Genomic DNA, 12805 nt, shown 5'->3' on the forward strand with positions numbered 1-12805 from the left:
ACAAGGACTTTTTCAAGAGGCAAACCAAATTCTCTTTACCTTTTTCCAAGAATCCTTCCGGCTGCGCCATGTAAATGCTCTCCTCAAGTTCACCATGTAGGAAAGCTGTCTTTACATCTAGTTGCTCCAACTCCAAATCACCTTTTGCAACCATTGACAGGAGAATTCTTATGGAACTGTATTTCACGACCGGTGAAAATACTTCGTTGTAGTCTATTCCTTCTCTTTGGGAGAATCCGTTGGCGACTAGTCTTGCCTTGTACCGAGGTTTCTCCACACCAGGTATGCCTTCCTTGAACTTGAACACCCATTTACTTCCAATTAGCTTTTGTTTTGGCGGCCTCTGTACCAGCTTCCAAGTTTGGTTCTTATGTAAGGACTTTAGCTCATCTTCCATTGCATCCTTCCACTGGTTACAATGCTTGCTATTTATTGCCTCTCGAAAGGATCTAGGCTCTAGATCTTCAACCTCGGATGCTGCTGTCAGGGCAAAGGCTATTAACTCTGCATAGCCAAATCTTTCAGGTGGCCTTACGCGTCTTCTCTGTCTATCCCAAGCCAATGCGTAGTCCTGCAAATGACCTGAGCTACTTGACCTTGCCAAGTCTTCATTTTCAGGTTGATCAAAATTTTCTGGTGCTGGTTCATCTTCAGCCTCTGCTTGTTCTTTGCTAAGGTTGAGCCAACTATCTGAGTGCATTGAACCCTCCACCTCGAATTGTAATTTCTCTGACTCCCAGCTGTGGTCACCATTTACAGGTTCGGATTCAGTCTTATCGCCTTAGAGTAATACATTTCTGATTCTCTAAAGACTACATCCCTACTGTTAAACACCTTTAGATGCCCCTTTTGCACACACCAGAGTCTGTAGCCTTTTACTCCTTCTGGATATCCCAAGAACATGCACCTTAGTGCTCTAGGCTCCAACTTCCCCTGATTGATGTGAGCATAGGCTGTACATCCGAATACCCTTAAGTGCTCCAAATTTGGAGGATGGCCTGACCACTTTTCCTCTGGCGTTTTAAGGTCAATAGCTACTAAGGGACTTATGTTAATCAAGTAAGCTACAGTCATTACAGCCTCTGCCCAGAAAACCTTCGAAAGATTTGTATTTGAGAGTAAGCATCTAACCCTCTCTAGAATTGTCTTGTTCATCCTCTCTGCAAGACCATTCTGTTGAGGGGGTTTTCTAACAGTGTGATGCCTTGCCACTCCATGATCTTTACAGAACTGAGTGAACTCACTCCCACAGTACTCTAAACCATTGTCTATTCTCAATTTTTTAAGCTTCCTGCCAGTTTGATTTTCTACTAAAATTTTCCATTCCTTAAACTTTTCTAGAGCATCATTCTTATTCTTTAGGATATAAATCTAAAGTTTTCTAGAATAGTCATCAATTATAGACATAAAATACCTAGCTCCGGAGTGTGATGGAACTCTTGATGCTCCCCAAAGGTCTGAATGGACATAATCCAAAATTGCCTTCGTGTGATGCACTCCTGTTGAGAACTTGACCCGGCTTGCCTTCCCATATATGCAGTGTTCACAAAAGGGCAAATCGTGAAGCTTGTCTCCTCCTAGAAGTCCTTGTTTCTCTAGCTCCTTCAAGCCTTTTTCACTGATATGGGCCAGCCTCTGATGCCAGAGCTGAGTTTTTAAATACTCAGCCCTCTCAGCTGGTGCAGCCACTCCTATTGCCGTTTTCCTTGAAGCAGATATAGTCCATTATCAAGGAGTCCTTTCATGACCATCATGGATCCCTTGATAACCTTCAAGATCCCTCCTTCAGCCTTGATGCAGTAGCCTTGTGAATCCATCATGCCAAGAGAGATCAAGTTCCTCTTTAACTCTGGAACATATCTCACACCGGTTAAGACTCTTTCAACCCCATCTGCCAGCCTCAGTCGAATGTCTCCAATACCCAGAACTCTACAGGCCTTGTTGTTCCCGAGCAATACCTGTCCATTATTGCTTACCCTGTAATTCTGGAACCAAGACTTATGTGGGCACATGTGAAATGAGCACCCCAAGTCCATAACCCATTCCAGGTTTGTGTTTTCATCTGAAACACAGAGCAACTCAGAACTCTCATAGCTATCCGAAGCTACATCTGCATCCCTTGAGTCCTTCTGTTTTTCACCACCCTGCTTTCGACGATCTAGGCAATCCTTCTTTAGATGACCTTCTTTATGACATACAAAACACTTTCTCCTGAACTTGGACTTCGATCTTGGCCTATACTTGTTCTTGAACTCGCATATTTCTGGCCTTCCTCGAACATTTAGAACCTCAGCTGTAGTTGCTATTGAATTTCAATGGTAACTAATTTCAAAATTAAGGGTGTACTTTACTAAAATTAAATTGCACTCTCTGCTATTTTTTTCCTCTGGTTTAGCTTCTTATGGTCGTAACTCTTTGTGTTTTTTCCTCGGGTTTTCCTTAAAACTTCCAATTATTACTCAATGAGTTATCGTCTGCATGTGCTTGTGATTATAGAAAACTGATTAAAAAATGAAAATATCTTCCGCAAGATTCATACTAAATATTAAATATTGAATATTGATTACGATTAAAAGCAACACTGTTCTCATGAAACTATTGTGTATATGATTAAATATTTAAGTAACTATTAAAACCACACCAATATAAATTGAAATATTTTTAATGATAGTATAAATATATATCCATAGGTATATATATATATATATATATATATACTCAGAGCTTCCTCCAGTCCTTGTTGAACGAGTAATGCCCTAATCTTCAATCTCCACAGGGCAAAATCGTTTTTGCCTATGAACTTCTCAATCTCAAACTTTGATAGTCCCATTCTGAATCTCCACCACAAGCTCTGACACCAAATTGTGAGAAATCTGACCAAGAACTGAATCTCAGAACTCAAGAACAAGAAGAACAAAAGAATCAATTTGTACATAAGAATGAAGAAGATGAATTCTGGAAAAACCTCAACTGGAATTTTATTCACGGAGATAAATTTCTCAAGTATTTACACTTTCAAGAAATCTCTCACTCTCTCTATGGTTTCTATACAGAAAACCTCGCTTCAAGAAGATAAACTCTCAGATAATGACCTTTTTGGAATACGTACTAGCTTATTCTGTAGCTATATTCCTAAACCGCCTTTATCTCTAATCTTGATCTCCTGTAGATCTGTACACCGAGCCTCCTCTGTAGCCTCCTTTGTAGACCAACTTAGACCAAGTCCAAGGTGCCACTTCACCAGTTGAATTAGCAGCCACGTAATCCCAACAGATACTATGGAAAAATAGGAGAAGAAAAATATTTCTTATTCTCTGAATTAATTCTATACAGCCGGTCCTCTTAGGGTTTTATACACAAAAGTAGAATCTCCTAAATTACACCTTATCCCATTATTCATGGGATATCAGGAAACTAACTGATTACCTTAATCCTAGGTATACAAAATATAAATTTCAAACTTTCCTAATATATCCTATTTACAAAATCAATAGATTGCGTTTTCCACACTCCCCCTCAAGCTGGTGAATAGGTGTTCACCATTCCCAGCTTGGACACAAGATTCTGAAACACTGAACTATTAAGTCCTTTCACAAAAATAATTGAAAAAAAAAAATTTCAAGTTAAATTTAGAATAGTGCACAAAGGGAACTCTCATTTATATTATATATATATATATATATACATATATTTTATTTTTCTAAAATGATCTTTTTCGAGTTAATGCATGTTCATTTTTACATCTAAGTTATACTATTTCCTTTTGTTTTTATAAGTTTTAAATGTTATTTGTTTACTTTTCTCCAATCCCACTACATTTCTTTTCATTATAATTTTTATCGGAAGCTTTTCTAGCTCCCAAAGATTTGTGTTACAACGACAATAATTAACATATTGAGGCATATATAATTTTTTATTGATTATATTTTCGCAAAAGTTATTAGAAATTATAAATATAACTTTAGAAAATCTTATTTAATATTAATTTTAAGTGGAAATAGCAAATAATTATTTATATTTCATTTTCTTCTTAAAACTTTATTTTTCGGTTACTTGATTAAATATTTCTGCTAGAGTTAAAGAGAATACCAAATTATAAAAATAAAAATAAAAACCTTTAAAATTTAACATGTATGTATCAAAACACTCATGAACACACTAAATTTACACGTGCCAAACACGTGGCTCTGACTAGAATATATATAATATAATATAGCTATATATGTATCTTTTTCTTTTCAGTTTGATAAAGTAATTAGAGAAATAAAAATCGTGCGAATCCGGCACTTGGGCATTTTCTAAACAAACAGCTTCAAATGAAGCAGTACAACAAACACACAAAGAAGCTTGAGCAGTAGGCTCATACATTGGTTATGAATCAGAATCCTTTCAAAAACAAGCCTCGAATAAAAAAATAAAAAAATAAAAAACACACGCACGTGCGCACTCAGAGTAGAATCTTGTTTGTCCACAGCAATATTGCACTTTTAACTTCTCAGTCTCGATCCCCTCAGAACCCTGCCAATCAGTAATTTGATTAACTGGTTAAAATGAAAAGACTAAATACAAATATAATCACAGCTATATAAACATATCACTCCACTTAAATAGGTTAATCTTTGAAACGTAAAAATTATTCTTCTCCTTTACGTACTTATCTCCTCAAACTCTAATAAAAACTATACATCAAAAACAATGATGAGCTTAATATGAATATCCTGTAGAAAATTTAAAAAAAAAAAAAATAAGAGAGAATGTATTCTTACCTTCTTTCTTGTCAAATTGCTTCCATGTATACAACCCCTCAGCATCTCGCGAACCTATAAAAACCCCTGGCACGTTCTTTACCCTTGAAAGGTCCGAATTTGGAGTGATTGAATGTAGCTTTGTGACTAGCTGATGACCCATATCAACAAAACTAAGTTGTTTGAGGTGAGCTAGAAATTCAACCCCCAATGGAACTTTCCTCCAATAATTTGCAGTCCTGCAACCTTAATACTTGAAGATGTGGTATAGCTCCTTCTTGCACCGTCACATGTCTCAATTTGCCCAATCTGCATAGTACTAACTCCTTGAGCATTTGGAAACCTCCAGCTTTGACACACAACTCCTCGCCATCATAAGCGTCGTCGAATACGAGTTGTTGTAGATTGGGAAAAGCTCGAAGAGATTCGAGCGGATCAAGCTGTAACTTACTCCACTTCAACTGTAGCCAATGCGGTAGCCTCTCCAAACGTCCATACATAAACAACCTTTGAAGGTATTGAGGAGGTGATGAAATATTCTGCACATCAAGGATTTCGTCTTTTTCTCTCTATTAATAAGCATAAAGCATATCCATGTTCTGCTCCTAATTATTGAATGGCCAACCTCCTCAGCTGCGTAAGATTTTTGAGGGATCTCATTTAAATCAACACAATTATTCAAAGCACCAATGACATTTTTGAACAGAGAACCATCAATCTTGGAATGAAATACTCTGATATTGCCAAGACAACGGAGTTGTGCTAAATCAACACCATTGTTGGTTGGCACCTTGGAGCTCACGTCACATGGTTCATCTAAACAAATATATATGCGGAAATTAGGCAATGTAAAAAAAATAAATAAAAAAAACGACGTTCTCTCTCAATGTCATTGGTACATACACATAAAATTCAATGGGGATAATCGGGCAGGTAAAATTCAGGAAAAGTTGATTATGAACTTACTCGTATGTTTTCATTCGTGAGAATGAAACCGAACATCTAGCACATACAACTGTAGTAAGCCAATTTTCCATGTTCGAATCTTAGAGTCTGCCATTATGAAATTAAGAACTCGATATTAGTACCAGAGAAGAGAAAACATAAAAAGAGGAAGAATAATGAATTCCTGAAAACATTTTCATCTCTATATATTACATTGGCATGAAGCTTCACTAGTTCCTTGGCTTTTATTGCAGAGCTTGAGTATTGCCTTTCATCTCTTTGCATTTCAATCAGTCGTTATAACAGTTGGCAAGGCTCTGCAGCAAAAAAATAATAATAATAAAATATAACAACAGCAGACATGACAATTACATTGAAGACTTACTAAAACAAAATGAAAAAAAAAAAAAAAAAAAAAGATTTAAAATGATGTAGAAATAAATAAAGCTTTATGTGCGCATGTATGAATGTAGACCTATTGTAGATTATGAATATCAAACCAATTGAAGAAGATAAAATCTATAGGCTGTAGACAAACCTTCTCAGAGTATCGGCCAAGGCGGTGCAATCTGGAATGAATCAATAGTTCTCGAACACAATAAATCTCTTGTAAAAAATACAGTTCCACAATGGAAATGTTCAGCATACAAGTCTCTCCTCCAGTAAATAAATAAACTCCCAGATAAACATGGGCAACTAATTATCAAATTTTATCTTCTAATTATTATTAATATACCTCAATGATTGGTGGCTAGGAGAATCCTCTTGCCCATTTCGTGGCGATATTTCTTCTCAATGGATTAGAACTATACCGAAGACCAAAAGTAGTTGCTCAGACATAAATCAGCAAAAAACAAATAAATAAAAAATAAAAATATCTCAATATAAAACTCTTCAATTGAAGGTTACATCACCTTACTTTGAATAGAAAGAATTCGCATTTCCTCCATATAGCACGCCCATGTCGGTTGCTGTATGCATAAGGAAATAACCCGCATGATAGGGTTAGATGTAACATAAAGAAACAAAAAGGAATAGATCAAATTCTATTACCATCAAAACTTAGATACAACACAAATTACAACAAAAATTTGAAAAAACAAGCAGACCAAACGAATGACGAAAGAGCTTTTGTAGGAACTCTAAAACCACAATTCTAAATATTTTTGCAGATTACCTATTATTTTTGCAGAGAGTGTCTTTCTGCAGATCTACCACCAAAGGCCTCTATAAGAACTCTAAAACCACATTTCTAAATTTTTAAAACTACGCAGGATATACATATCCAAAGTTGGTTCCTAAACAAAAACATGGTTACTAGCTAATGCAGAATTAACATAGCCAATAAGCTGCAGAAAATTAATGTGATGTAAACAGCAAGTAAGATTTATATATGCAAACCTGAATTCCATCGAATTATTCAAATAGGTTAAGCTTCTGTATGGCCTTGCACTGATCACTCCGGGAACGTGGAGACAAAGTCGACTCCTCCAGCAAAATCTTCTCAGTCAACTCCACAGCAGGCAACCTCTCCTTCGAAGCAGAAGATCTCTTCCAGAACAGTCAAGGCAAGATCCTTCTTCATAGTGGTTGCCATGAGATTGGATCCAAACATGAGCGGAAGCCAAAAGCGACAAGGGTGAGCCAACGACTGAAAGACCTCAAACAAGCACTTGGAAGAATTGAAGATGACTCAGCTACAGAACAAAGTCCAGGGCGAGGAGCAACACTTTCTCAATTATGCTCCTTAAAAGAATAAGAACCATACAAATTCTTCCAAAAGATTGACCAAATCCCCGCAGGAATATCAGTAAACTTAATGGCTTTGATTGATTTTATATTGCAGTTCACATGAAAGAACAAGCTTCCCATTGTTGACATAAGCAATTCCAAACATAACCATAGTTGTGAGAGGTAGGAACCAAACCTACATGAAAACATAATTACATCAGTAAACAAAAAGCAATGAACTTTATAGCAGACCATTAGCACATCATAAGTTAACTGTTTCAAAATCCGTTATTTCATTTGAAATTATAAACTGGACATTTCTTGCAACAAAAATTTTTTTTTAAAAAAAAAAAAAAAATTGAGTTCACATAAAAGGGGAAAAAACAACATTCAAATAGGAAAGTATGATATTAGATAGAAATCACAGCTGTTTAGTCTGGAAAATAGAACAAGATGAAACTTGTGGGTTTATTCACTATATATATTTTATGCTTTCTGAAGAGGCACAATAACAAACAAGCTTACTCAAATATTGTTGAGGGAAAAAAAAAAAAAAAAAAAAAAAAAAAAAAAAAAAATATTGTTAAAAAAAAAAAAAAAAAAAAAAACCTTACTCAAATATTGAGGCATGGCAAAAACAAGTTTTCCATTGTGGCTGTAAGTTGTTCCAAGCTTGAATGTAGTTGTGGGAGTAAGGACTTCAATTTAACTAGACCAGTAAGAAAAGTGCAATGAACTTCAATTTATAGAAGTTGAAAATTATTATTCAATTTCTTATTAAAACATTGGCATAAAAGAAGCAGAGTATGAATTGAAGAAAGCACCTACATAAATTATTCCCGAAAAACAGAACGAAGGCAGCTCGTTTAAGAAGATTGAAAAGTACCTGAAGTTGTGGATAACAAGTGGATACACAGCAATCACCATCCTAATACCATCAGCTCACAATCCCTAGCACCCCCCTCAGTGCAAACAAAATAGAAAAAGGATTATAAAGTGAAACCTGGAGTAACAACTTATAATTCCATATATATAAGAAAAAGGATAAAAGAAGAATAAGGAATTAAATAGAACTATTTTTTTACAACTATTTTTTTGGAAGAGAAATAAAAGAATCTTATTAAGAAAATGACAAACGAAGCAAAAAAGACAAAGGGAACCAAAACAGAGGAAGAGCCTCGTATTCCCAAAAGAAAGGACCAATCACTGATGGAAAGTAATAAAATATTATTCAAAATAAAGGAATTAAATAATAAGAGTTGACTTAAAATGGAAAGCAATAATAATTGAAAATAAAGTGGGAAATGAAAAGTACCTGAAAAATAGAAAACCTAAGCGACGCTGACGCCAATGATATGTGGGAAATCTTATGCCAATCTTTGCCCGTTCCTTTCTAACAAACGACATCCGTAGATATAAACTGTGGACGGCAGCCCCTGGTCAGGCAAGCACTCCAGATTTTCGCAATTCCAAATCGTCAACTTTTCAAGGGAGCAGAGGTGTTGAAAGCCCATGCGATTCAGGTCTCTAAGCCTTGGAAAACCATGGATCTCGAGAGAAGTGAGAGATGTGGGCAATTGCCCTTCGAGCAAGCTCTGGAGCTTTTCACAATTCGAAAGGACCAGCTTTTTAAGAGAGATGAGCTGCTCAAGTACTCCCTTCCCATTCTCTTCCACTGCGTTGTACTGGAGATTATTGCACTTCTTAATTTCCAGCTTTTCAAGGGAGATGAGGTGTCGAAGGAAGTCATCACCTATGTCTTCAAGGCTTGGAAGGTATGCGATACAGAGAGAAGTCAGAGAAGCGGGCAACCCAGTTCCTGACAAGCACCGGAGATTTTTGCAATAAGAAATTCTCAACTCTTTAAGGGAGGTGAGATGTTGTAGGCCCTTGCCAAGGTCTTCAAGCTTATTAAGCTCATATAAACAGAGAGTAGTGAGTGATTTGGGCAGCATCTCTCCCGGAAAGCACTGGAGCTCTTCGCAATCTTCGATCATCAACTCTTCAAGAGAAGTGAGGTGTTCAAAGCCCTCCCCATTCAGAACTTGAAGATTCTCAAGGTTCTCAATATAAAGAGAAGTCAGAGTGGTCGGAAGCAATGTCTCTGGAAATTTCATCACATTTTCATAGCGCCCTGAAATCTCTAAGCTTGGAAATCCAATGATATGTGGGAAATCTTATGCCAATCTTTGCCCGTTCCTTTCTAACAAACGACGTCCGTCGATATAAACTGTGGACGGCAGCCCCTGGTCAGGCAAGCACTCCAGATTTTCGCAATTGAAAATCGTCAACTCTTCAAGGGAGCAGAGGTGTTGAAAGCCCATGCGATTCAGGTCTCTAAGCCTTGGAAAAACATGGATCTCGAGAGAAGTGAGAGATGTGGGCAATTGCCCTTCGAGCAAGCTCCGGAGCTTTTCACAATTCGAAAGGACCAGCTTTTTAAGAGAGATGAGCTGCTCAAGTACTCCCTTCCCATTCTCTTCTACTGCGTTGTACTGGAGATTATTGCACTTCTTAATTTCCAGCTTTTCAAGGGAGATGAGGTGTCGAAGGAAGTCATCACCTATGTCTTCAAGGCTTGGAAGGTATGCGATACAGAGAGAAGTCAGAGAAGCGGGCAACCCAGTTCCTGACAAGCACCGGAGATTTTTGCAATAAGAAATTCTCAACTCTTTAAGGGAGGTGAGATGTTGTAGGCCCTTGCCAAGGTCTTCAAGCTTATTAAGCTCATATAAACAGAGAGTAGTGAGTGATTTGGGCAGCATCTCTCCCGGAAAGCACTGGAGCTCTTCGCAATCTTCGATCATCAACTCTTCAAGAGAAGTGAGGTGTTCAAAGCCCTCCCCATTCAGAACTTGAAGATTCTCAAGGTTCTCAATATAAAGAGAAGTCAGAGTGGTCGGAAGCAATGTCTCTGGAAATTTCATCACATTTTCATAGCGCCCTGAAATCTGTAAGCTTGGAAATTTCATCACATCTTCATAAGAATTAATGGCAAGTGCTTTCAAGTTTGATGGAAAGTTACATAACAAGAATTCGGGACAATCTTCTACTTCCACTTGCTCAATAGAAGGTAAATAGTCTGGTAAGCTACTTCCACTTAGCTTGGGACATTTGATAATACGAAGGTGCTTAAGACTAGGGAAGCATCCGCCATCTTCTCGGCCTTCAGGAATTGACCACTCTTGCCACGCTGGCATGTCTTCAAATTTTAAAAATTTTAAAGATCTAAATGGTTTAGTATTGGAAGAACCATCACCGTAAAATTCAGCACCTATTCTTTCCACACCGCGGCAGTTATAAATTTTAAGAATTTGGAGAGAAGGTAGCTGACCAAATGGTGGCAACAAACAACAGTGGTGGCAATTGCTTAGACGCACAGTAACCATGTTAGTATATGAACGATGACCAACCCAATTAGAGAATGTTTCGCCTCCATAACCCTCTATACGAAGCTCCTTCACATTTGTGTGAGGTTGGAGTGCATCGAGAACTTCTCCATGTCTTGTTGACTCATTAGCGGCATCATCAGAGCTCCAAAGGTAGACTAGCTTGTTAAGATACCTTTTATCCTTTAAGTTAGCCTCCAAAACATCCTCAACGACCTCAACATTTTCAAGCTTACGGATTTCAAGTTCTCCGGACAAGTAAGGCAACCCTCCTAACTCTTTAATGCTAGAGCCACGCCTTTTGCACAAAACAAACTGGCATAGTGTTTGCAAGTCTTTCATATTGCGCATCATAGGCGGCATCTTCTCCAGTGGTACGTCTTCAATTTCAAGATGGCGCAAATTGACTAGGTTTCCCATGTCCTTTGGCAACCGAGTTAGTTGTCCGCACTTCGATAATCGCAAAGTCTGCATATTATACAATCTACAAAGCGTATTGGGTATCTCTTTGATATTATCATTCCATGATAAATCAAAATACCGCAAATGCTTTAAATTGCCAATTGAGTCTGGCAGTATTATGATGTCTAGATTTGATAGACAAAGAGCTCTTAAGCATCCTCCGATAGATAGCAATCGTTCCAATTGTGGCATGCTAATTGAGAATGTCCCATCGAGTGATCCTGATTGTATGAAAGTGCTGAGACTCTTAGCCAAAGGTAAACCTTCAAAACTCTCCAAGTCCTTCATTTTGGAGTATGAAACATGGCGAGTCTTGCCAGAAAATTTAGCTTTGTCACCGTCATCCAACCTACAAGAAAATTCACCCGATACAAATATTGCTAAATCATGTGAGAGGTCATGCATTAAGATGGTCGGTTTATCCTTACTCAATGGTTGGAACAACGACCTTGATATCAGATCTTGAAAGTACTCATTCCCTACATCCTCAATTCTTTTCCCTCTCTTTCCAGATTGCAAAAGACCTTCTGCCATCCATAGCCGTATTATTCCTTCCTTTTTATATTCATTCATTTTATAATCCTTGCGAATATCGAGCAGTAAGCAAAGCATTTCTTTAGATGTGAAGGTAGATAATGATAGCTCAACCACAGAGAAGGCAAAATGTTGTTACTCTGATTTTCTTGCAACTGCAACTCCCATATGTCTCTATTGAGTATCTCTCTCCATTCCTCTGGATCCACCACCGAGCGCAAGAGACCAGCAAGAGACTTAACCGCTAAAGGAACACCTTTGCACTTTTTGACAATATCTCTGCCAATTGCATGTAGTTCTTGATGCGCCTCTGACCTTGCACCATTAATAAACACATGCTCCTCAAACAACTTCCAACAATCATCATCAGATACCTCCCCAAGGTGATGTGTAGGCACATTTCCCATCTTCTTTGCGACGATATCACTACGTGTCGTCACAATGATCCCGCTTCCATTGGCTCCGGACTGGAAAGAACTCAGTAAGGCCTCCCAATGCTCATAGTTCTCGGTCCATACATCATCCAGAACAAAGAGAAACCTCTTGCCGCTCAATGACTCCTTTAACTTGCATTGAAGTTGATAGAGGCCCTCAGTTTCACATTTTTGCGAGGTAATCTCTTGAAGAATTTGTTTCGCTATTACAGAAATCTCAGATTCATCAGAAACAGTAACCCACGACCTGATATCAAATTGACTCTTCACACTTATATCTTCATATACTAGCTGAGCAAGGGTGGTCTTGCCGATGCCACCCATGCCCACAACGGGAATCACAGATATCTTGTTCTCGCTACTACTACCACTATCGGGAAGCAATAGCTTCATGATTTTCTCCTTATCATCATTCCTTCCATAGACACGAGATTCATCAGCCAAAGGAGCGGGTGATCTTTGAGAAAGCCCTTTAGTGACAAAACCAAGGATATCTTTTTGCTTGACAATAAAATCTAGTTTATCAAGGATCTTCTCTATTGCTTGGTCAAATGAAGTGTGAGAA

General features: G+C 37.7%; 2 protein-coding genes across 4 annotated transcripts; both read right to left on the bottom strand.

Annotated features, from left to right (window-relative positions):
- Positions 1-4247: 4247 nt before the first annotated feature.
- Positions 4248-12546, bottom strand: LOC112094419 (putative disease resistance protein At3g14460). Of its 3 annotated transcripts, XM_024175199.1 has the most exons (13): positions 11721-12546; positions 10387-11621; positions 8737-9576; positions 8308-8372; positions 8036-8130; positions 7092-7617; positions 6610-6661; positions 6427-6496; positions 6229-6296; positions 5904-6007; positions 5712-5798; positions 4767-5561; positions 4248-4518 (listed from the first exon to the last, which is right to left on the bottom strand). In XM_024175199.1, the coding sequence occupies exons 1-3, from the start codon at positions 11882-11884 to the stop codon at positions 8789-8791; spliced, it is 2187 nt and encodes a 728-aa protein (XP_024030967.1). In that variant the 5' UTR covers positions 11885-12546; the 3' UTR covers positions 4248-4518; positions 4767-5561; positions 5712-5798; positions 5904-6007; positions 6229-6296; positions 6427-6496; positions 6610-6661; positions 7092-7617; positions 8036-8130; positions 8308-8372; positions 8737-8788. The 3 variants fall into 3 exon arrangements, with proteins under 3 accessions (XP_024030967.1, XP_024030965.1, XP_024030966.1); XM_024175197.1 differs by having other exon boundaries at positions 8737-8778; positions 9589-12546; XM_024175198.1 differs by lacking the exons at positions 4248-4518; positions 4767-5561; positions 5712-5798; ... (5 more) ...; positions 8036-8130; positions 8308-8372 and having other exon boundaries at positions 8726-9576; positions 10387-12546.
- LOC112094420 (putative disease resistance RPP13-like protein 1) lies at positions 11916-12710 on the bottom strand (the record flags this gene model as incomplete). The annotated part of the gene is made up of 2 exons (XM_024175200.1): positions 11916-12005; positions 12049-12710. Coding segments are annotated over 2 exons (752 nt in total), but the record flags the coding sequence as incomplete, so codon positions are not given.
- Positions 12711-12805: the final 95 nt, after the last annotated feature.

The sequence above is a fragment of the Morus notabilis genome, unplaced genomic scaffold (assembly GCF_000414095.1).
Source record: "Morus notabilis unplaced genomic scaffold, ASM41409v2 Scaffold1560, whole genome shotgun sequence".
NCBI classification, from domain to species: Eukaryota; Viridiplantae; Streptophyta; class Magnoliopsida; order Rosales; family Moraceae; genus Morus; species Morus notabilis.

What these genes read in the sequence shown, in the direction of transcription:
- LOC112094419 (XM_024175197.1), bottom strand. Translation starts at nt 11,884, where the DNA reads ATGCTTTGCTTACTGCTCGATATTCGCAAGGATTATAAAATGAATGAA.